The following is a 27,158-nucleotide window of genomic DNA, read 5'->3' as shown; positions in this document are numbered from 1 at the left end:
ACAGTGACATGTAGTTATATTTCATATATATGTTCATCATCAATTTATCAGAAGGATGTCCACTGTTGGGCATATGCCTTCCTCATATATTTCCAATACAACAGATTATAAGCGATCTGCATACGCCTTTTTAGGATGGATGGAAGCCATACGATCAGCTTTTCCGAGGTCCCACTCCATAATTCAAGGACCCTATTGTCATTCTGAGCGCTATGTGACCTGACTACTATCAATTTCAAATTCAAAATATGCATAAAAATAGATATTTACATGAGCTTTTGAATTATCGATTATTTTAACATAAACAGTAAGCTACCACCTGAATGGAATGCCGCTTTTGAAATGAATTTTAATAATTTCTCATGTGTACATTATAATATGAAGCTTGCAAATGGAACAACAAACCAAGTTATACATACGATTATGAACAAATAATCTCTAAAATAGGATATTGTGAAGCATTTGTTATTTATTTATATTTATGTAATACTATCTTCACGTAAATATATCTATACGTATATGTGTGTATATAAATGTATATATTCGTATGTATGTACACCATAAACTGCCTTCTTCATGTCTCTCACCTCTAAAGGTTGTCTGGGAAAGATCGCCTCGAGCGATAAGACCTCCTCTTGTACTATATGACTTGTTTCTTTTTTAATTTATTATCTATGGTGTACAAAAAAGTGTTAACAAATAAAATAAATAAATCCACTGGTACATCTATTTTAATTTCGTAGATAAATCCCAATTGTCCTCGTGATTACTGTAAATAAAGTGAAACATATAAAAATGAAATTATAAGCACACTCACGTTTCTGATTTGTCACCTTCTTGAATAACCTGATGCTGTCAGCGAAGGATTTTCGATTGCAGAGACGATTGAACACCAGTATAGCTTCACCAACGTCTGGAATTATTTATATAAAATTCATACACTATATTGTACTGGATTGAAATCATACAGAGATATATAAATGTCGTGCGCGTGTCCCTTTTAAGTTTACATACACCTAGCGCCGTCTTTTGACACTAGTCGAAACTACCTTGTTCTGACACATATGGAAGCGATGTTACTTTAGCGTCGATAGATGGCGTTAGTAGTTTTAGTCGTGCTATCGTTTAGTCACAAGAGCACCTCTTAGTTATGTCCTTTGTTAACTAATAAAGGAGATGCAATATATACAGGTTGATAAGAAAAATGAAATAAGATGATTTATTAAAATTTGTTGACTCTGTGTTTGGCACTGATCGGTGTAATATAGCTGAGGATGCCCCGAGGAGGGTTGAAACACGTGCAGTGATTTAACAGTGGCAGTTGTATTATTCGCATTGTTTGCCGCATGCGCATTTATCAGCGGGCTGGCGGGCGGTGCACTTTGTTGCACAACTACCACTGCATGTGCGGAAATGGCTAAATATTAGTCCTTTTCTTACTTAAAATTTGTAAGGTTTGTTTTTGAAATTGTAATAATTTTGAAAATACATTGCATATACTTTAACACGCATACAGGGTAAATGATATATATCATACATATATATCATTTTGCTAGTTTATCTTTGTTCTAAAGACTGAATTTTGGAGCATGTGTGTCGAAATCACACCATATAACTCCCCCATCTCCTTTCTTCCATCAGACAACAAGACGCACGGATTCAAGACATATATACACGGTTGAAATTCCTTCCACCTGCACTAAGCGTTTCACTAATACTTTTATACTACGAACAGCCAAGTAATGGAACAACCTCCTCCAGGTAATTATAACTTAGGACTCTTCAAGATAACAGTGGATAAGTTAGGCAAACATGTAGCATCGCTTAACATCAGGCGAAACAGAAGTCAAATGCTTCAATAACAAACCATACAAGAGAAGGTCAAAGATGATGAATTGATAATAAAATTGCGTTACCTTCGGTTCTTGTTGCGTATAACAGGTATGAGAGAGCTCCGTGGAAATCTGAAACATAAATTTGATACATAATTATATTTTTATTATTTTATTTTATTCGGAAAACAAACAGTGTCTTATAACATAGGCTGTCTAATTGTCCTTTTTGGAACAACTAAGTGAACATGAGTTAGCAAGTGTGGAGTACCTACTAAACTCTGTGCAATATTCACTAGAAAAACAATGTCTGCAATTGTCCTTCTCTCTTGAAGTGGTAAAATGTGGTGTCTGATGCACCTTGAGATATAATTTGAATCGAACTTTCTGCATTTATATTGCAAGTATTTCAAAAATTTACGTTGAATCGACTCAATCCTATTAACATGTACACTGTATATAACAGGCCTTTCCCAAAGATTGTCACTATGAACAGGCATCGCTGCTACTTGTCACGTGACCTAAACAATCTCATTAGTCCCACTAGTGGAGGATCTAATCCTTCTGTTTCCACTGGGTCGTGAAACAGTGGAACGGCTATTGGTCGCACGAATGTGATGTACCTTCTGCTATTTCAGACAAGTAATTATTCGAGTTACGTCGGTAATCTTAGTTCTTCTGAGATCTCCTCATTTATTATCATATGTTAAAGATTAATTTTTATTAGGACCTTGAATAAGTTCTCGCTGTTTTTTGAAAGATGGCGTTGCGGCACTCTATGCCTGGAATTTCGTACGGTAACAAATCACCAAAGTAGTGCTTTATGTAACCTCAAATTATAGTAGAATAGAGTTTACCACAGTGTCAACTACATATTTATTTGTCCTTTTGTGAAAATGTGTACTTTTGTGCCAATTAAAGTGTTTTTGCAGGGAATTATATTGCACTGCTTTATTCAGAAAAAATCTGCAGCAGAAGCACACAGAATTCTCGTTGAGACATATGGTGACAATGCTTTGTCGAATACAACGTGCGGAAACTGGTTTAGGCGCTTCAAAAGTAATGATTTTGACCTTGAAGACAAAGAGCGTTCTGGAGCACCGACAAAATTTGAAGACAAAGAATTGGAGGCATTGCTTGAAGAAGATCCATGTCAGACGTTAGTAGAGCTTGGGAAAACGTTACAATGCGTCAACAATTGTTAACTAATTTGGAAATTTTAAATTAAGAATCACTTCATTATATATTTCACAAAGTTTTTTTTTGTAGCATATTCAGCTCTGAAATCTTACACGACTTTTTTAATTTTTTTTATTTAACCGTCACATAGAAGATCTGTAATATCTACATACCGACTTCCTGTTCCAGAGCTTCGAACACACGGAACAGTTCCACGGATCCCAGACCTCCAGTTATCTTCGAGATTTGCACCTTTATACCTGCCAACCCTGGAATAGAACATTAGAATTGATTCCTTCTTATTTATTCTATAAACTAGAAAATTCATAAATTTATAAAATATGTGCATCATAAATGAATGTAACCATCATGTAAAGGCTTTCAATGAAGAATGTACAGTTCATTTATATGTTAATGTATGGTAGGGTGTTTCATTTTCTATTTATTCCTATGTCCCCAAGATAGGTCAGAAGGCGTCCACAGTAGCCACACCGAGCGGTCTTGAGCCTCGCGCTTTACTTCGCTCCGCGTCATTCCAACTGCCTTCACTTCTGCAGTGATCCTCCGCCAGGTTTGCTCTGGGCGGCCACGTCTTCACTTTCCTTGAGGATTACATTCCAGGGCTTGCCTCGGTATGTGATCAGGGTCCATTCGTGTGGCCTATCCAGTCCCACTTGCGGCGTCTGATCTGCTGGTCGATCGGCATCTCACCGCAGCGTTTCCAGAGATCTACGTTGGAGACTTTCTCAGGCCAGTATATACCGAGAATACGTCGAAGACAGTTGTTAACGAAGACTTGGAGCCGACGCGAGATATCTTTGGTGACTTACGTCTCGCGTCCATGTAGCAACACGGTTTTCACATTGGACCGGAATATTTTGAGTTTAACTCTCCTAGTCAGTTTCCGTGATAGGTAGGGTGTATTATACAATAATCCTTTGATATATTAGTTAGTTAATATTGATTGATTGAATTTTAAAACGAAATCAAATATTTCACACGTTGTATTGAAATAATTTGAGAAATAAATGAAATCAAAAATAAACCTTCAAATATCCGCATATGAGTTAGCCTTGCATGTGTTATATGTATGAGACATATATATGTAATAAAGGGACTAATATATAACTACTTCCGCTGTGCATACCCATGTATAGTAGCTATATCCATAAGATGGACTTCCGCGAGGTAACGCCTTACTCTATTAGACATATATATGTGCATAAGTATGTATTTATATATATATATATATATATATACTGGCTAATCCCGCAAACGCTGTTTTGCAAAAAAATTAAAGTTTTTAATTAACAAATTAAAGATAAGGATTGATCGTAGAGGGGTGAAAATTTAGGTTTGTGTGTATTTTTGTATGCTGTATCATAATAAAATAAAAACCAAAAAATTTGTATAAAAAATAAAATAAAAAATTTAGGGGTGGACCACCCTCATCACTTAGGGGTATGGAAAATAGATAGTAGCCGATTCTCAGACATACTGAATACGGATATAAAATTTGGTAAAAATCGGTCAAGCCGTTTCAGAGGAGTTCAAGTTCGAACACCGTGACACGAGAATTTTATATATTAGATATCGCCATTGTTCACAGGTAAGTTTTCCATATAGGCAGCAGCGTCCGCTACATACTATAATACCACACATATAGTATATCTATATCTATCTTCCCTTACAGTGTTTCTCGGCTGAAATGTGTGTGGTATATATGTATATAGTTGTAAATTATTTGATACCTTGCCATTGTTAGATAAATAATATTTACCTGAAGCAGAATTCACGATGTGACGGAAGAAATCGCATATTTTATGTTGACCTGAAAATTTATATATGTTACATTATATTTCACAACATATTACCTTTGGAGCCTTTGTTAGTGGCCACTTATAAAATGAATAAACTATAGTATTAAAGTCGTAAAATACAGGGTGTTTCAACCTGTGCATTTAAAAATCTATGGAAGAATCTATGTCCAAATATGGACAACTTACATCTAAAATTATAATAATTTTTGATGAAGTAATAATATTAAATTGATTTTATTATATAGACTAGAGATAAGCAGAATAGATAAAAACTCATTCATAGCCCTCTGCAAAACAATTGCAAAATGTGCCATTGAAAGGAACAAAACGCAGACACAATAAATAAATAGAAAATAGATAAAAAAGGATAAAATAGAACCAAAGTGATACATAAAACTGTGATAGAGAATAATTATAGGATAAGTAATAATAATGTAAAATAAAAATTTACAATAAAAAAAAATGTTAAATGAAAAATGTAATAACAAAAGAGGAAAGAATGAAAGATTGAACAGAGCAAAATAGAAAGATAGAAGAACTGTAGCATGAAAGATAGATAATAGACCGAAAGAGACAATAAAGTACGAAAGAAGAGAAAGAAAATAAAAAACTATGTGAAAAAATAAATTGCAAATAAAGTCCCTGTCTCACCATAAATAGGGGTACGAGAGGCCCCCAATAGCGGGGGTCATTTAAAAAAGAGATGAATAATGAAGTTGATCTTATTTAATTTTATAATTGTATCAAAAAATGTGTACCAATTTCTATCAAATTAAATGACATTTTACAGGTCATATACATATGAATATATAAAAATAGATGAATATTTAGTTGAAATTCTTAAAGATAAATAGAAGAAGAAAGAGATACTCACTCTTACCCCCAGACATCTTCTCTAGAGGTTCATAAATAGCATCGAAGTTATGATGACCTGTCAATTTTTCCAATTTCGCATACGCCTTGAATACGTCTGGAAAAAGTATCAAGAAATGTGTAATCGTGGAACGTCAATATTGATACTTGATGTTTCATTTCTCATGTCTTGTCTTATAAATTTTTAAATTGATAATTAAAACATTTTATAAATAAAATAAATATAATAATAATGGTGATTTAAAAAAAATTATAAGACATGGGAAATCAAACATCAAGAATCAAGAAATGTTAATCGTGGAACATAAATATTGATACTTGATGTTTGGTTTCCCATGTCCTATCTTGTAAATTTTTAAATTGATAATTAAAACATTTTTTATATAAAATAAATATTATATTAATGCTAATTTAAATTAAATAATCAAGTTTCATTATTCCGAGGCATTTTTAATAAATTTATATAAAACACTATGACAATAATATATTTGTAATGAAGATATATGTTTTACCTCTTGCAATAAACTTGATTTCTATTATATTTTTAATTTTTATTATTAATTACATTTAATTTTTAACTAAAATATTAATTTCAGATTGAATTGTTAAAACTATTGATTGTATATTGATATAAAAATTTTATTTTCCTTTTTTTAATATTAGAAAATTTCATATTTGTTCGATTATAATATTTTTGTAATTTTAAATAAATAAATAACACAGTATAGAAATGAAATTTTCTAACAACTGTACTAGAGATAATTTTAAAATTGACAAAATAAATTCTTTTGATATTGTTATGACTTCTATGCATATTTATAACCTTCAAATACATACATTTTAAGTTAAAAAACCCCATATATTTATATCCATTTTAATTGTCAAACATTTCTCTTTTAGATATAATAAAAAATAATAGAATTTAAATAAGATTCATTGTTTTATAATGATTTAAAAAAACAAGTTTTATTTGAAAATTTTCATTAATTACACGTAAATATATTTAAGTTCTGCACTCACCTCTTTCGTTGGTCAATAAATACAGAAGTTCGACCACGACATCGATATCTGCAATAAAAAAACATTTATAATACAAATTATATTTGTACAAAAGCAAACGGTATCAGTGTTTCCCAATTTGAAGCCCACGGGTGGGCAATTTGATTTTTAATGTATCAATTTGATAATGAACTTGTCACCAGTTTAAACCTTTCGCTCCGTGTTATTTAATAATAAACCTGGATTTTGGTTTCAAATTGAACTTTAATGCAATTTTTTAAAATAATTGAATATGAAAAGGACCAATATTTAGCCACTTCCGCACATGCAGTGGTAGTCGTGCAACAATAATTAGTACTAATTTTCATTGGGCGTCGTTAGATTTTCGAGGTTGCGTTGTTTTAGGTTCGAGTTTTTAATTTTTTTTGAATTTTTTTTTTCTAAAAGATGGCAACATTTTTGTTTCTAATTGCGCGCCATCAAAACTCGGGGATTCCCTTTCTAACTAAAATCAACGCAATTTGAATAGTTTTATTTTCGCTTTGTTTTGCGAGTTTTAGAGTTCAGTTTCAATTACGCAGTGTGTTGTGTTTTTGTAAAAAGAGAATAATAAATTTACAATAATTTTTACGTGTTGTTTCTGTTTACAAAAAAGGTATATATTTTTCCAATTTATTTATTGGCAGAGTTATAATATTTTTGTTTTTTAAATGTTAACTTTGTTCAATTTCCTTTTTAAAAGCAGTATTTTCGTAACTCTGGAACCTATCTTCGATCTTTACATGGTTTGCTATAGAAAATCTTAATTCACTTTGCGGCGTTTCAATTTGCGTCGTGTTTTTTTTGGAACGTAACCACGATGCTAAGTGAGGTATTGGTGGGTGTATATCACTTACCCGTATGACCTTCCAAGGCATGTAAGAACTCGAAGGTAAAACTCCATCCTCTTGAACTGCAAAGTGTTTTGACAAATCTATACACCTCATCGGAATCTGCAAAAATATATTCGTATTAATAACATATATATGTGATATGTATATATATAGATATAATATACATCACATATATATTAATTTATTCTTCCAAATCAACACACTATTGCCAAATCTTTTTCCAGTACTCAAAACAGTCGAAATAGTCTTTTTCCAATGCAGCCTTCAAAGTCTTCCATTTGTTTTTTTATCTCCTCAATCGTGTCAAAACGACATTCCCGCATTGGCCTATAGTTTTCTGAACAGTCAGATGTCGCACGGAGCCAGGATATGCGGTTGTTGTACAACTAATTCTGATTTTTTCATGACGTTGATTTATGGGACGCCATGTAAAATGCTCACGATTGCATTTCAATTTTAATAATATCTTATTGAAGCGAGTTTCGTGATTTCAGTCGTAAGATATCCACTGTTGGACATAGATATCTCTCTTAGATTTACAATAAGGTTTTTAAGGGAACGTAATTGATATAAACAAGTCCAAAGCCTTACTCTAATATGAGGTCGTGTAATTTCGTTCATAGGCATCTTTTAAAGCCTTCATCTGTGATAAAAAAATTAATGTGAATTCTTTATACATTCTTCCAAATCAATTTATATCACCTTCAAAGTTATCATCGTCTGATAAAACGCACTTTTGCCAACGTTTCTTGAGACAGTCGGAATAGTTTTATGTTATACAGCCTTCAAGATGTTCGATTAGGTTTTTATCACCTCAATCTTGTGAAAAATAGAAGTCAAACAGAGCTAAATCAGGATATACGTTGATTGAACTACTAACTCTGAGATAATTATACCTTTTGGCTAATAGACCAGTGATTTCCAAAGTGGTCTATATCGACTCCTAGGGGTCTATGACAACCTGCAAGGGGTCTACGTCAGCGAAAAAAAATTTGGGGGTCCATGAAATGAAAATGGGGGTCCACAGACTGGACATCATTAGCCGAGGAGATTTAAGATTAACCCTTACAAAATTGACGCCAAATGTTGATAATTTATTATTGAAGCATCAGGTTCATCCTTCTCATTAAAAATATTGACTTATTGCTTATGTCATTTTATTTATAGTTTATTTAATGTTACGTATATTTTACATAACAGATACAAAATTTTATTTTGAGTAGTTTTAATTTAAATTCAATTAATAAATGTATAAATTAACATGTGTTTTTACTTTAAGGTTTTTAACACTAAACTTCACTACAGTTAGAAATTTACAGGAAATCAATGTTAGGTAAGTAGGGGGTCTACCCAACACGGAAAAACTTGGCAAGGGGTCTCATAAAAAAGTTTGGGGAACTCTGTTATAGACAGTCCTACAAACCTAGGAATAAATTACCTGCCTTACTAAAGCCGGGGAGTTTTAATGACAATTTTAAGTTACTTTTTCATGACATTAGTATATGGGATGATTTGTTACGGGTGTAAAACGTATAAAGGTATGAATGTATAGATATTTTATACATTATATAAAGTGATCACTTTGAAATATGTTACATTAATATTTATTTTTCTATAAGAATCAAATGCCAATAACTTCTAGCAGTAATTCTGCATATACTGAACAATAATTAATTTTAATATATTGTAATACGAATTTTTGTAACACATTTTCTTAATATATTATCATCACATTATTTGTCATTTATAAATCATTGATTTTATATAGGATGCACAATAAATTATTTCACAGCGTATGCTATATATTCAATTCTTTAAAGATTTTACATTTATAACTAATCAGCCTGTACAATCACCTCTACTTTTAAGTATTCTATGTAAATAAATAAATAAAATCCGTAAAAAAAATTTTAAGTTAAACGGTTTTTTAAACGGTTTTATTTCATACCCATATTGTGGTGGTTGTGGAAAAATATGTACCTAGTCCGCCATATTGGAACGGCGTCCATCTTGAATTTTAAATTTTGACATAATCATCGTGTTTTACTAGTGTAGCCCTTTCATTTGATACCCATATTAAGGGGGTTAAGGAAAAATACGTAATCCGCCATTTTGTATCGGCGGCCATCTTAGATTTATAATGTAATTGATTTTATTATTTTATTATCATCTAAATTAAATGTGTGTACCAAATTTCAGATCAATCTGACAACGGGAAGGTGCTTAAATTTCAATTTCTAATTTTGACCCAAACAAATTCCGTACGGGTCGAACTAAATAAAACCGTTTAATAAATAAATACTCACTCTTAAGGCCTGTCTTCTTCTGTATGTACTGAATGGCTTTGTTTCGATCTGTAATTAAAAAAAAAAACATTAAGAACACATATATTTAAATGAGGACGGAGAGATCTTAGCTGCCACTTAGACCTTGAGATCCTTTGGATGATTATCACCCTGTTGTTCAACTATGGAAACAACATAGAGTTGGTTAAATAGCTGGTGAAAAGCTGGGTGTCTTGAATAAGATCAGACAGTCACACCTGGACAGTTCCTTGCTCTGGAGCACAGGTCTGGTGATGTATTAATACTGCTACCACCTTTGGTACTGCTGCACCAGCTCGAAGCTCTTGATTCAGTAGAACGCGCAGGCCGACTTATAGGTGATGATGATTTAGTTTCTAAGAAACTTCTCAGACTTGAACACCGCCGGTGAGTAGCTTGTCTGACAATTTTCTTTATTTTAGGGAAATCTCTGCGGAAAATACTACCTTATTCCATCATCACCGTTTCTATGTGACGAACGTAAGTGTAAATAAAAAATTGAATAAAGATATGAAAATAAAGGAAAACGGAAAATAATGTAAAACTGGTGTATTCAGGGAACGTGAATAAAGTGATGAATGAAAGCGTTAGGAAAAAATAAAATAATTATTGAAAAATATATGACATCATGAAGGAAAAAAGATGAGAACGTATAATACTACTTTATTCCACCATCCCCGTTTTCGTGTGACGAATATAAATGTAAATAAAAAATCGGACAAAGAAATGAAAATAAAAGTAAACGATAAATAATGTAAAACTAGAGTATTCAGAAAAGGTGACGAAAGTGAGGTGATGAATAAAAGGATTAGGAAAAAATAAAAGAATTATTGAAAAATAATAACATAGAGAAGGAAAAAGATCCCCTATAAATATAGATAGGGGAAATACGGGAGGCCCCCAAAGTAAAAGTTCATTGATTTCACATACGCAAACATTGGTGATAGACCTTTTATTTTTGGTCTCGGAAGGATATTGAAATAAAATTAAAATAATATAAAATTCATTTCGATTTATAATTTTAATCTGAATAAACCACAAACAAAATTCAAATTAACCATTATATTTGATTTAATTACTAATTCATTTTTATTGTCGGATACCTTCGATATATTTATTCAAGTGTTCAATTTGGTATTTATAATTCAACAAATGGGTTTTATTTCTTTACTTAAAGAAATTCAATACCAAGCTGTATTCTTATTTACAACCGAAAAGAATTTTTATAACCAGTTCTTGTTTTGGACCGAACTGCCACTGCTGCCCAAATTGCACTTGCAGATTTTAAAGTGGCAGGTCGTGGAGTACACCTAGACTTTAAAGTAGCAAATAAACTACTGTTTTACCGAATCAATAGGACATCGAAGACGACACATAGATAGCGGGTTTGAGTCCCTAATGGCACTGAATTCCATGAATATGACCTCTGCGATCTGTTGGCGTTTTGGTGAGGGCGCTAGTGGCACCAGAAGTTTAAATGCTGGTATGGGCAGCTAAAAGTTGAAGCTTTACATCCTTGATAAAAGAAACTACATACTAACTAGCTTCTTCTTTAATTTTGTAATGTTTCTAATTATATTATTGTATCTAGCCCGGAAACTTTTATAGCTTCACCTATGAGTTTAGTGGAAGGATTAATAGATTGAGCGGTATATATAATGGTAGATAACACCCCAACATCTATTCTTAGGGGGAAGCCATTACTTAGTGCGAACACTGGGCAAACTGGGATCCGGATCCATCCTTGGCTCGCCTGTGGTCCACGCTGCCGTCCCAAGCATATACATCAACACTACACAGCTCTACTCTGGTAGAGCGGTTCACTACGTGCGAACGTCATCAACTGGAACGCATCTGTTCAGCTTCTGTTTTACTTCATGTTCAGAGACCCTTTCCCCCCGTGAACTCAGTTCTGATGAAGCTGTAAAAGCCCCTGGGCTAACTGCATCAACTTAAAAAGAAATCAAGCAATAATGGTAGATAAAATATAAATGTTTAAGTTTTTACCGTGGAATCCGGTCAGCTTGAAGAGAATGTCGCTCCAGTTTTCTCCATCTGTGAATATACAATATATGTTAATATATCTTCGTTCATTGGACATCCAAGCAGTTGGAAGCCGATCTAGTGTCCAGTATAATATGGTTTAATATACAGTGGCGTACCAAGGGGGGGCGGTGGATGCGGTCCGCACCGGGCGGCACTTACCTTGGGGCGGCATTTTTTATATTTACTTATACTTTATTTTCTTTCTTGAATAATAAATGAAAATTCTATTCCCAACATAGTAATTTTGTTAAGAATTTTTTTAACAATTTCAATCAATGTCGCTAGTTGTGAAAGAAACTTCTCAAAATTGAAGTTGATAAAAAAATTATCTTCGTTTTACAATGAGTCAATTAAGACTATAAAATCTTGTAATATTGTCAATAGAACAAGAAATTACAAATAATATAAATTTTAAGAGCATTATACACGATTTTTCTAGTATTAAAGCTAGAAGAGTAGGTATTATATAAATATGTTTACGAGTGCATACAAATATGTCTAAAAAATTTACTCTGTGTATTAATTAATATTGATTAAATAACTTAATAATTTATTTATGTGTATTAATTTATAAAAACCACTATTTGATTGACTTATAATAGAAAGGGCGGCAAACTGGAGATAGCCCCGGGCGGCAAAAGTTCTTGATACGCCACTGTTAATATATGTGTAAAAGATAAAATATTGGAGCAAGTATCAAGATTCTTGGCACTTTCTTTTTTTTTTATTGCCCCCGCTATTGGGAGCCTCTCGTACCCCCTATCTTGTTTGGGACAGGGACTATATTTACATATAATTTTTTCAGGGTTTTACCTTTATTCTACACTCTCCTTCATTCTTCTCAATTTCTTTTATTCTTTCCTTTTATCGTTCACAATATCTTGCAATTTTTTTTTGTTCTTTCATTCCTTTTGCTTTCATCGCCTTCCTTTCCTCATCTTTTTTGCTCTTAGGTGGCTAGGCTTCAGCCTCAGGACGCCCACTGTTGGACATAGACTTCGCCCACAGATTCCAGTAAGACCAAAGGACATCATACGCTGTGTTTGACGTTCCGTAGTTCAGTTCTCTCTATTGACACTTCTAGTGTTATTATATTATATATAGTGAAATATGTTATATTTAGTATATGTTGTCTAAGAAACTCAACCTATCAAAGTTTTACCGGTCGAAATCTAGGAAATTTAAAAATAGAATCATTCGCTTCAAATCATACTGTTGTGGAATTTTTCCTAGAGCCGATAGGTCTTGGATTTTAAATTACAAAAATGATATTCGAGCAAAAAGAATCGTCGGCCAATCACAAGCCGAGAAATATTATGAGCGCCATCTATCGCACGATTTGTATAAAGAATTATATTTCTGTGGAATTCCCCTTTTAGATGCGTTGCGAATAGATATACAATAAAATTTCACAAGAAAGAAGAAATCTATTTAATAAAATCAGGCGTTACCTTGCGGAAGTCCATCTTAAGTAAGGAAAGGACCAATATTTAGTCACTTCCGCACATGCAGTGGTAGTCGTGCAACAAAGTGCACCGCCCGCCAGCCCGCTGACAAATGCGCATGCGGCAAACAATGCGAATTACACAACTGCCACCGTTAAATCACTCAACACGTGTTTCACCCCTCCACGGGGCATCTTCAGGAGTTATGTTACACCGATTAGTGCCAAACACAGAGTCCCTGTGTTTAGTTGTGTAAGAAGAAATACTTTTTTGTATCCAAGATCCAGTTTCAATGTTGCTACATCATAGAAACTTGATTATACGCTAGTAAGCGCAAGGTTTGTTGAGAAAGATAAACTCAAAATAGTTTTCACCTACGTATCATATTTCTAATTTAAGAAATAAATTTTATTAAGGCATCGAATTGACTCTATCAAGAGAGATAGTCGCTGGGTTTTTAAATTTCTGGAGAAGAGACTACAGATAGAGAAGGGTAGGACTTCTCACAAGGTGAACAGATGATCTTTTTAAAATCGAAGAAGCTGTATGTGGACTGCTTTGTCCAGTCTTATTGGAAATATAATCAATGTTAGATATAGTTGGGACTTCCCAAATCTATATCCAGGATTCTACCACTCAAATGATGATAATGACAGGTGATAAAATTATCTCACTCCTTGCAACTGATATATATTCATTTTAAATAGCTCCTGTTATTAGGGGCATTTCATTGACTTATCTTAATTTTGGGACAAGGATATATTTTACAATGATTTATTTTCAACATCCCTTTCTCTCTCATCAATTTCTCTCTTTCTTCCTTTTTTATTCTTTCATATTTTCTATCATTATCACAGCATTCATTTATATTACATTCTCGCATCACCTCATTTCTTGAACTTTTATTTATTTACTTTTATTGACATATATTCAATTGTTAGATGTAAAATATAACGTACCATCCCATGATTTCTTTCCGTTGTCACGGTGGTGAGGACCTGGAATAGAAGGAAAGTTTCACAGTAATAATATTTTTTTTTAAATTTACAAATACTAGTATTATATCTTTCGATATTTTGGTAGATTCTACTGTTATCAATTTCAGAATATTAACTAATTCCACAAAAACTTACCGACTTTCAAAGAAACTTTCGTCGCTATATCCTTAACTTTCTTTTCTACTTCTATTACCTTCTCTTTTGGTTTCGTAAGTATTGTTTGATGTTCATTCTTACCTCTGTTAACTTGGTGTTCATCTCCATGTTTATTTGTGTGGGTTTCGTGGTGATCTTTCCTCTCTTCGTGAATCTCTTTCCTTTCATTGTGTTCTCTGTGGTCGTGATGTTCGGTGTGAACCTTCTGTTCTTTATGAGTCTCCTTATTCTGCTGTTGTTGTTGATGTTCCGTATGTTGTTCTGTTCTTACTTCTTCTTGAGATTGTTCTGTGTGTTGTTCAGTTATTTCTTGTTGCGACTGTTCATTATGATATTCTGTTACTTCTTCATGTTCCTGTTCAGTGCTGTACTCTACTCTTTCTTCCTTCTTTTCTGTTCTATATTCTTTTTTCTCAACTCGTACCTCTTTGACCTCTTGTTGTTCTTGTTGGTCTGAATCAAAGATATTTGTCAATTAGTTTAGAAAGATTCAAAAATTTATATACTTTTAGATTTCATTACTCAAAAATATACTTTGGAGAGACTGATATCTGATATTTAGAGACAAAAATCAGTTCATTAATATAGGATGATTTATTATAGATGTTAATTTTTGAAAGGGTGAATGTATAGTTGATTTGCTGTCAATTTATGTGCGGCGTGAATAAGAGAATAGTCGTTTTCAAAATTCATATTACTACATGTTGAAATTAACCATTGTTTACTATCTGTCTGTACAAACTTTATAGTGTTGGAATTTATTGGTCTATCTATCAAGACGCCCACTGCAAGGCCTAGGCCTCCTTCAAAGTTATCTATAGGAGGATATATATAATCGCCACGTTTGGCAGTCTGATTGGCGATCGCAGTGTTTTCTGTATGCTGTATGCTGCTGCCTATCCTCTAGAACAGTGATTCCTAAAGTGGTCTATATCGACCCCAAGGGGTCTATGACAACCTGCAAGGGGTCTACGTCAGCGAAAAAAAATTTGGTGGTCCATGAAATGAAAATGAGGGTCCACGATAGTGGATCTCAACACATACACTGATAGTACCTATTTACTTACATCATACTATCTTATAATATCAAAACATTTACATTATTTATAAAAGTACATATGAAGTTAAAAATTTATAATATATGTTTATAAAATTGTGTAAGTTGTAGGATGTTGGTATTCGCTTTGTGGTCGCAATACATTTTGAACTTGTAAAAACCTGAGAGTCTCTCAGAGCTTCGCTACCTTGCACTGACTTGTTCAATTCGTCACTATAAATACGAATGTGGGACAAATACGTTTATTCGTTTCCTGAATCTTGAAAAGGAAAGTGCTAAGAAAATATTTTAAACACTAAACTTCACTACAGTTAGAAATTTACAGGAAATCAATATCAGGTAAGTGTGGGGTCTACCAAACACGGAAAAACATGGCAAGGGGTTTACGACACAAAAAAGTTTGGGGAACTCTGATCTAGAAGCTTGTTTTTGAGCTGTAGAAATCCTATATAATGTTAATAACAATTATATAAGACTGTATTTGCTATCACAATTATCAGTGTTCTACCGTTTCACTACCATTGCTTCCATACTTATAGAAAATATATTTCAGATTGATAACTTTATAAAGTTAATATGAGTGTCTCAAAGACGGTTGACAACAATAAATCTATAAATTCTATATTGTGTAGCTTCTTTGAATTATTCGTATTTATGTAATACCTTTCCCACGTAAATCTAATATTTAAAATTTCCATGTCACAACGTTAGTTATCGTACTCCTCAGAAACGGCTCGACCGATTTTCACCAAATTTTACATGCGTATTCAGTATGTCTGAGAATCGGCTACTATCTATTTTCCATACCCCTAAGTGATAAGAGTTGTTCACCCTTAAAGTTTCTTTTTAATTTTTTGATGAAATTTTTTGTTTTCTTTTTTTATGATACAGCATACAAAAATACTTATAACCCTAAATTTTCACCCCTCTACGATCAACCCGTATTTTTAATTAGTTAATAAAAAAAAATCTCGTAAAATAACGTTTGCGGGATCAACAAGTATATATATATATATATATATATATATATATATATATGTCATACGTGACTCACATGATAAGTTGCTTTAATCATAAAACTTGAAATTGACTGCCTGCTCATTATACTATGTTTATAGAGAAATCTTTTACTGTTGTCGCTCTTTGGTTATGGAATGAGCTACCAAAACCAATTAGATGCGTTTGATCGCTGTTATCATTTCAAAAAATGATAAAAGAGAACTTCCTTCGCCTTTAAAATATGATATAGTGTAGTATCTCTTAATTATTCCTATTTATGTAATATCTTTCCCACGTAAATATATACATATAGTGTGAAATATATATATGTATGTATTTTGTGTGTACATACACCCTAAACTGCCTTTTTCATGTATATTTTCCCATCCAAAGGTTGTCTGGTAGAGATCTCCTCTAGCAATAAGACCGTCTCTTGTACCATATGAATTGTTTTTATTATTTTATCTATTTATTGTGTATGGTGTACAAGAATGTGTTAATAAATAGTGAATAGTACACGCTGGTAAGTTAGGCGAAGATTTTAATGTGATACAAGATTATTTTATGTATTGTAAATTAAAATTTTATATTTCGTTTACAAACCTTTTGCACCATGTTGCACCACTTTTATTTTATGGCCTAAAATGTTAAGGTGATATTAATTACACTTTTATTTATTTTCATAATTGACTTTACTGTACCAGGATTCCGGGATATAATACCGGACGATTCTTGTCTGGTATTAAAAATTGGTATTTATGTAAAAATACTGATATTTTAGTATGGTATTATACATACAAAACGCAAATTAGTAATATTATTTCATAAATACTTTAAATTTTATTGCTTCTTTAAATATGTTATGCCATACGAATCTCTTATATGTAAAATTTAACATAGAATTTAATATATACTTTATTTACTTGCACGTTTTTTTGTATCTCACTTTGTATCTACTAAAATAAATATAATCTACTCATTTCGGAATCATATTTATAAAATTTCATATATTATTTGTTAACAAGTCAATATAATAACTGAGGTAAGTAAAAATATAACTAGTGATTTTTTTATTAATAATACCGGTTTTAATACCGATATTCCATATTTAAAATATCAAATACCGGTTTTCAGATTTTAGTTCGATATTGTAAGCCCTAGTTACATCAAAGATGGGCGGCCATTTCTAAAATTGAATTTATTTTACCGACTTTTTCTCATCGTTATATTATTATAGAATTAAATAATAAAATGTATTATCATATTAAATCGAAACAATATATTTGTGATTGTGAATTTATGCTTTTTTTATTGTAGACTTTATTATAAATAAAGATTTGTAAGTTATTTTTCCCAATGTCTACGCCCCACAGGTGGGCAACTTGAATTCGAAGGCAATTCGAAAGTGGATTCGACATGAATTAATATAAATATATATGTTACATAGGACGGAGGAACATCACACATAGAATAAAAAATACCGCATGCATACATAGAAATAAATGTAATATTTCTTTCTAAATTATTTATCTTAGGGTAATGTGATATAAATCATGTGGTTGGCGCTAAGGTCAAAAAGTATATGGTATGCATTAAAACCTTTTTGATAAATATAAATCAAATAGAATTTTACAAGAACACTGTTTAATGTCGAAGTTAAATATGTAAAAAATAAAAAGCTATATAAACACGATTTTTGCTGTCGCCCGATACGACATATATACATATATATAATTATCTATAGATCTATATCATAAATATTTAAACAATGTGACATTTGGCTGCAATTTGTCAAAATTAAGGTAATTTCAAACTATGACATTACTTTTGCGCCACTAACTATATATATGTATATTACAGTTTTTTAATTTACGTAAGGAATAATATATTTAATAAGTATATCATATGAATATTACATAGCATGTACAAGCATTAAAAATGAAATATTACTATTAATAATCATTAAACTTTAAAATTACAATCATATTAAATAAATTCAATTGTATATAAATATAAAATAAATTAAAGAAGAATTGATATCAAAATTCATTTTTGTAAATCATAAATCATTGTGGACCCCTCTACGGGTAAAGACCTCCTCCATTTTGCACAAGCATATATATATATATATATATATATATATATATATATAGCAACGTATTTATGTGTGAATACTAAAGAATCATATGTTAGTTTAAAAATAAGCAAGCCATAGATATTTTGGGACTCCTATACGGTTCCTCCGTATGATTGAAATTCGTGTGACCACAATTTTACAAGGATTTATTGATTTGAAAGTCTTATCTTGCATTAATTTTACTGTACTGTCCTATGTATTCATATTAGATGTACAGAATATCGCAGAATGCGTTGGAACAAGCTGCTATAACAAATGCCTAAAATCTATTTATTTATCTATCATCATTTTGTCCTTATAGATTTCTAGATTTTTTGATTCTAGATATTTCTATTAAATCCAAATATATTTGCTATTAAATCCGCGAATTCATCTCGCGAGGTAGCGGTGAGGATCAAGTTATATATATATATATATATATATATATGCATTTGAAATTTACGAATAAATAAATTATATTTCAACTCTCCGTTCATACTCACTGTGTGGTTCAGCCCCACATTGCGTCGCAAAAACCTGAAGAAACAACAAAACAAAATTATTAATATGTGTACAACTAAGTTCTCTTTGCTTACCAAGTTACGTTTGTCGATTTTGACATAACTTTGACATAGCTTTGACATATTGTAAACGTATCCGATATATACTCGTCAGGGATTTGTTATGGCGTTATATATTTATTTATGAATGGATTCTCACTGCTGTCCAAGTGATAGCAGGTATAAGACAGCAGATCGCAGAGATTCTAGTCTAAGATCTTTTTTAAGTAGCGTAGCTTGACTTAATTGCAATGGGAGGCTTCGCTTTTAGATCGCTTCGGTGAATGCAACGAAATGATTAAGTTGACGGTGGCGCAAAAGTTATGTCATAATGTGAACGCACCTTAATTTTTACAAATGGCGCCTAATGTCACTTTGCTCTGTATTTATATTAACATGATGAAAAGAAAAAAATAAACACGGAATAGAGTGTTTTAAAAACGAAACTTCAATACGTGAAGCACAAATTTACAGTTTTTTTGTTATAATAGTTTTTAATTAACTATGTAAACTTTTCGGTTAAGTTTCATATTGATATTTTTCTACTAAATGTCATAATTGACAGGTGTCATGAAATCTAGAATATTCGATGAATACGCGGCTATTTCAATTTTTTTTATAAAAACCGATCATATCTAAGTTCAAAATAAATCCTAATAAATGATAATTATTAAGAAGTAAATAGTAATATACTTTTGATTGGATTCTAAAAACTTTAGTGTTTTTTTTTATGGCCCCCGCTATTGGGGGCCTCTCGTACCCCTTATCTTTTGTGGGACAGGGACTTTACGGGCAAATTTAATTATTCACATAATTTTTTATTATTTACTTTCTCTTCTTTCATACTTCACATTGTCTTTCGGTCTATTCTTTCATGCCACAATTATGCTGTTTTTCCCTTTTGCTCTGTATCACCTTTCATTCATTTCTCTTTTCTTTTTACATTTACATAATTAAATTGTTATTTTATATCACATTTTTATTACTTAAATTCTATTATTATTTTATATCACAGTACTGTATATTATTTTGCTCTTATTTTGTCTTCATTATCTATTTATTTGCAATATTTACGTGGTCTATATCGACCCCTAGGGGGTCTATGATAACCTGCAAGGGGTCTACGTCAGCGAAAAAAAATTTGGTGGTCCATGAAATGAAAATGGGGGTCCACGATAGTGGCTCTCAACACATACGTTTTGTTTCTTTCTATAGCATTTTTTACGATTTTTCTGCAGAGGGTGATGAATGTTACTTAGTGATAAAACGCAGAGAAAACTAAATGCGTGAATCAAAATCAAAATATTATTTATTTAAATTGTTATCTTGCAGCAAGCTGCCGGCACAGAAGGCAGTTCTACTGAGCAGACAATTCAACAGGCGATCAACACAAACACAGTTTCACAAAGAGCACTACAAGCAGCTTCCAGACTGCGCGCGATCACATGGAACATCAGTATAGCATTCTTGGATACAATAACATTGGTTTTAAATCTCTCCAAGGATATGAATAATTATTTTAGTTTCATTCCTTATATTAACACCGTGTTTATCAATATTTATTTTAATAAATATATATAAAATATTAAATGTGAAGAAACAAAAGTTTATCTGTGCCCATATCTATACTAGATTTTAAATAAGATAATTAAAAAAAAACTCAAAGATTCTTACACATATCAGCGCCAATAGAACCACAGCGCTGGTGATGACCTTCATATCTCCAAATCCTCAGTGGTCAGACCGCTAATCTGCAGCCACTGAGTTCCAAACTATCCATCTACCTTTATATTGGCTCACGAACAAACATATTAACACTTGTATAAATGTACTGTAAGCAAAGCTAATCGATAGTATGTCTATATCTTTATCGATGTTTATCCAAGTGTTTTATTTCACATCGATGTGAGGAAGTTTGAATTTAAATTATTGACCTTGGTTTTCAGGAACTGTCGCTTAAACAGCCTAGATATAGAACCTTCTCGTAAAATATAACTCAGGATCTAAAACGGTTTCCAAACGTATGCCCACGCTTCAAGTTTAATCATTTCATATTTAATGGAATCAGGCGTTACCTTGCGAAAGTCCATCCTAAGAAAAGGATCAATATTTAGCAACCTCCACACATGCAGTGGTAGTCATGCAACAAAGTGCACCGCCCGCTAGCCCACTAATAAATGCGTATGCGACAAACAATGTGAATCACACAACCGCCACAAAATTACTCAACACGTGTTTCACCCCTCCACGGGGCATCTTCAGGGGTTATGTTACACCGATTAGTGCCAAACACAGAGACTCTGTGTCTCTAATCGGTGTAACAAACAAAACTGCATGTGCGGAAGTGGCTAAAGATTGGTCCTTTTCTTACTTTAATCATTTCGTTTTAATATAACCTATATAGATGTCATATATTTCATTTATTTATTTACACCATTGTACACCGTAGACAATAAATAAAAAGAAACAATATATATATATAGATATAAGAGGCTGTCTTATCGATCAAAGCGATCTCTACCATACAATCTTTGGAGATGAGAAACATGAAAAAGGCAGTTTACATACATATATACTTACATACACCGATCTTTAAAAAAAAAGTAAGATAGAGATTTTGAAGGATGAAAGAAGACAACGAAATAAAATAGTACAATGAAATAATATACTTTATACGAGTTGTAGAGTCCTTGCGCCACGTGACAGGAGGAAACGACAAGTCCTCAAAAATAGAGAGCCATTGTGGACGGCTGACATTGCGCGAAGCGTGCAAATGCGGAACCTTGACCCTGCGCCCCGCACCTAGAGGGCCTGCACGGAGTGTGCATATGCGGAACCTTAACCTCGCTCCCTGCGCCTAGAGGGCCTGCGCTGAGTGTGCATATGCGGAACGTTGACCCCGCGCCCCGCACCTAGAGGGCCTGCGCGGAGCGTACATATGCGGAACGTTGACCCCGCGCCCCGCACCTGGAGAGAGTGCGCGGAGCGTGCATATGCGGAACCTTGACCCCACGCTCCGCACCTAGAGGGCCTGCGCGGAGCGTGCATATGCGAAACCTTGACCCCGCGCCCCGCACCTAGAGGGCCTACAAAGAGCGTGCATATGCGGAACCTTGACCCCGCGCCCCGCACCTAGAGGGACTGCGCGGAGTGTGCATATGCGGAACCTTGACCCCGCGCCCCGCACCTAGAGGGCCTGCGCGGAGCGTGTATATGCGGAACCTTGACCCCACGCCCCGCACCTAGAGGGCCTGCGCGGAGCGTGCATATGCGGAACCTTGACCCCGCGCCCTGCACCTAGAGGGCCTGCGCCGAGTGTGCATATGCGGAACCTTATCCCGCGTCTCACGCCCCAGATATCTCTCCCAATAACGCGCAGGCCTGAGTAAATGATGACCGGGCTACCATAAGCAACCGCACTCATAACATAGCATAGCTAATCTGTAATAAATAATTGCAGGTTGTGTGAATGTAGTGTAAATATTTAGTTGTTGTTTTATTCTTGCGTGCATAGTCAATAAACGTGTTTGTTTACTTCATTGTCCTGCGTGTTTATTTTCAGCTACCCCCGCATGACACGTTGAAGTCCACTAAGTGTCAACGTGAAAAGAGAACGGAGACAATAGTTTCCATAAAACTTAGTAAAACTATATATAGTCTAATATATATTACTTATATTTTAAAGATATACTTTGAAGCTATTTTTTTATGTCGATCGCTATTGGAGGCCTCTGGTATTCCTAACATATTTATGGCTTAGGGGAATTTTATTTCTTTTTATTAATTTTCTCACTTATATTTTTATGTTTGCACTTTTCTTCCGTGTATGTTAAGATCTTTCATTATTTCCTTACATTATACATTTCAACTGTCACTCCCTTTCATTCTATTTTCCCCATTTTTTGCCTTTCACCCATCACCTCGTTTCTCAATTTTTTTTCATAATTTATTTATATACTTATTAATTAGCAAGCATTCGTTTTTTTTTTGCGTTTTTCTTAGATTATCGACTATTATTTCTTTTAATTACGTTTACCACAATTTTTCTACATATCCTAAGACACCGATAGCATCTCATCATTCTAGATAAGCAAGGCTATAGTGTCATCGCAGATTTTAGTTCCTAACTGGCATTCGGAGTCGACCCGTAGTCATCCGAATGTAGGACAGTGGGCTACCAGGTGGACCACGGTCTGGTCCACGCCTAAATTGCACCGTCCGCCAGCCCGCTGATAAATGCGCGTGCTTTGTTGCACGACTACCACTGCATGTGCGGAAGTGGCTAAATATTGATCCTTATCTTACTTAGGATGGACTTCTGCAAAATAACGCCTGGTTCCATTAAATATTACTTACATATGCCGCGAATATAGACACAGTGAATAAGGAATACATTTATATGCGATTAGAGGAGATACTTTCCTAGGTGACCAAATAAAAAAAAAACACAAATATATAAAAATTTCAATTTAATTGAAGTGTTTAAAGATATTGATTAAATATCTTAAGACTTAAACAACGAGTTTTGTAATTCTCTCTCGCTTGGCAGTTTTTAAAAGCCTTCAATTCTGACTGACACGCGGTAGTCGCGTTTGTAATTTACTTCTTAAACATAAGACTGTCGTTCCGCAGAGGGATCTTTTTCTGTCACAAACGGAGGAGGTTTCATTGCACCTGGCAACAGCGCGGTACACGAGCACTTGACTAACATCAAGCGCGTGCGGGATTTTACTTCATGTAATGCAATCGCAGCGATTCGGTTCTCTTTATCACCCCACTACATTATATAGCAAAATATTTAACAATATTTCGGCGCGAAAATAAGTAAACACAGTGAACTGTCAAAAGTGACAGGTTCTAAATTCGAAAGTGATGTTTTGTTTTTAATTATAGCGCAAAATGCGTAGCAGCGTCCTCTGCGTGCCATAATACCACAATGCGATCACCAAATCGCCTGAACATGGCGATTATGGTATATCACCCATAGATATATGTAGGGGAGACTTGTAAAAATATTCCTTACTGTAATATTAGATTTAAAACTGTTCAAATGTTTACATAAACCAACCAATTTAGTGTCATTATATCGCAAAATATTTAACAATATTTCGGCGCGGAAATATGACAACCCAATGAACTGTCAAAAGTGACAGATTCAAAAGTGACGTTTTGTTTATTTTTAATTATTTATGGCCAGAAGGTAATTCAAGAATAAAAATGTGCGAGTAAATGTACAAAATTATTTTCATTTAAATCAAACAGAAACAAGGAATGCTTAAGTAAATAAGACGCGTGCGTAATAAGGCTTATTGGTGTTTTTAAATAAATTTTGTTCAGTTGCTACCGTGTTTGCTTTGTTTCATTGAATACGTCGCAAAACATCTTTATTTTGGTCTTATTTAAATATATTCTTACCCATATCACTTTAAAATGATATAAGTGCTCGCCTTAAGGCTTTTATGGACTTTAGCAAGCTTGCCTAACTTATTTACTCTTGACTGGAAGACTCCTAAGTTATATTTGAAATGACGCTGGTAGATTGTTCCATACTTTTGCTGTTCACGCTATAAAAATTGTAGAATCTATATTACGTCATTTCACCGAATGTATTGCCCCCAGGATTCTTATAAAATGTTTTTAAACAGATACCAAATGTTATCATTGAAGGATCGACATTCTCTGATGGACGCCACTACACTTATAAATATTTGTGGCGGCAATGTTAACTGTTCGGAACTGTTGTCCGAGGTAAACTTTCGAATTCCTGCAGCAAGAACGCGTTCTAGATCTCTCTTATTTTTATCAACGGTTAAGACAAATATCGGTAAACGTGCATCCTTATACAGAATGTGTGACCTCCTCAATTCATATGTTAGTGATATTGATATATTCTCGTGCTCTCTCGTATCTTTTAAAAAACATTTTCGTTCTAAATTATTGAGTACATACAATACAATTTAAAATATAATATAAATATATAAACCATAGTCTTTGATCCCTGTTTAGTAATGTTTTTATTTGTTTTTTCATTGTTTGACTATAAATCATTATATGTTCTCAATGAGATAGTTATAAGGTAACAACTGTAACTAATTTTATATTTCTAAGCTTCTAAGTTTGTACCTTCTTACTGCCTTTTGTTACTGTCTATCTCCAATAAAATAAATAAGCTGCGAGAGAAGGAAGAATGAGAAAGAGAGCGCTATAAAATATTTCTCGGCTTGTGATTGGCTGAGGGTTTTCATTGGTCGAACATTAAATCTGTTTAAATATAGGCTAAGCCTGGTGTGCTGCTTCATACAGATTTTACAGCTTCATACAGATGAAGCTGTAAAAGCCGCAAGGTTAACAGCATTTACTTCTTCAGAAACAGTACAGTACAGTGTGCTGCTCTTTCGGCGGCTCACGAGCAACTGCCGAGGAACCTAAAACCCCTGATGCTCTACCTCACCAATGTAGACCTTGACGAGGTCTGCACACTTGCCTTTACAAAGCCTTCGGAACGCTTTATCTGTATCGCGGAGAAATTGGCGCTTTTCGTCGCACTTAAAGCGGAATTTAAATAAATTTCGCCCCCGTTATGATGTCAGGACATGCGCCTCACTCTTATACACATGACTCTGCGCCCGCCTAACCCGTGTTCAAGCGAGGGCGAACCGAAGAGGCCCGTGTCACTGCCGACCGCCGTGTAGTCCTAGCATCGCATAACATACACTACACCTCATTCACTACACTATACACCTACACGGGAATAGTCCCTTCACGTGTGCGCGTTTTACTTGTAACTGAGGTACGAACACCTAGTGTAATTTTTAGTCTGCGTACCTACTGTTTCTGCGGATTCAATTTCGATGTAGCTACACAAAGCCAAGATCGGGTAGCAGCACAACTTCAAAAATAAAAGAGAAAAGAAAGTGAAAACAAATGTCACGGTCCCATAAATAAGATAAGGAATCGAAATACCTCCAATAGCAGCGGCCAATAAGAAAAAAAAGTATTAGAAAAACGCTTAGTGCGGGTAGAAGGAATTTCAACCGTGTATATATGTCGTGAATCCATGCATCTTGTCCGATGGAAGAAAGGAGGTAGAGGAATAAATTAAAAATGCAAATTATATACAAATACATATCTGATATATTTTATTTGTAATCTTTATTTCTAGTTCATACAAATATACATCTCTTAATATATTTTAACGACGCCCTAACATTGTCCAGTTTAACATTACGTTTCGCGCGACCACTTCCTCATACCTACTCCATATTGACATCATCAGGTCGTGCGCCAGTATCTGTACATCGATGAATCTTGCGATCGCGTCTTGAGTCTCGTCCGTGTATACACGCACGTGTGTGTTGTACAGCCCGAGGGTGTCTGTTGTTTGACCGCCTCGCACTTCAGCCCCTGAGCCTCGTGGATGGTGAGCGTCGAGCCTGCCTCTGTACCGTAGCCTTGGCTAATGTGAACTTGTTTATCATGGATGTCAGGTACAGGGTGTTTCTCTGTTTCGGGATATTCTCCCCAGAGTAAGAAAGCATCATGGACTGCATCATACATCATTTCAACAGTGAGACATCCAACTGGGACCGAAATAACTAGATTTGAATCTAATTCGAAATTTGAAATAAATAAAACAATTGTAAATTTTAAAATATTTTAATAGTTTCATGTGCTTTGGTATGTCCTTTATACAAACATTCTAATACACCAAACATATCACTGGATTCTATAGTTCACTAACGAATAATTAAATAGACAAAATTTATTATCTGTGAACTTAAAATCCTTAAAGAAATATAATGACATCTGTCAAAATTGGCGGCAAAATCAAATGTCAACACGATGTCATCCTTCGCCACAA

The 27,158-nt window shown here is 33.7% G+C and overlaps 1 protein-coding gene across 1 annotated transcript; it reads right to left on the bottom strand.

The window, feature by feature from the left end:
• Window positions 1-11,883: 11,883 nt before the first annotated feature.
• LOC137927232 (uncharacterized protein DDB_G0290301-like) lies at window positions 11,884-26,854 on the bottom strand. The gene is made up of 7 exons (XM_068771011.1): window positions 26,659-26,854; window positions 25,744-25,808; window positions 19,241-19,274; window positions 17,225-17,260; window positions 14,647-15,018; window positions 14,371-14,409; window positions 11,884-11,975 (listed from the first exon to the last, which is right to left on the bottom strand). Exons 1-7 carry the CDS (start codon window positions 26,852-26,854, stop codon window positions 11,884-11,886), a joined length of 834 nt encoding a protein of 277 aa, XP_068627112.1.
• Between the last annotated feature and the right edge of the window lie 304 nt (window positions 26,855-27,158).

Source organism: Battus philenor, unplaced genomic scaffold (genome assembly GCF_028537555.1).
Source record: "Battus philenor isolate CCGP_79_NKW_IND1 unplaced genomic scaffold, ilBatPhil1.0.hap1 SCAF_30, whole genome shotgun sequence".
NCBI classification, from domain to species: domain Eukaryota; kingdom Metazoa; phylum Arthropoda; class Insecta; order Lepidoptera; family Papilionidae; genus Battus; species Battus philenor.
Note: the sequence above shows the minus strand (reverse complement) of the source record. Positions and strands in the feature narration are given on the sequence as shown.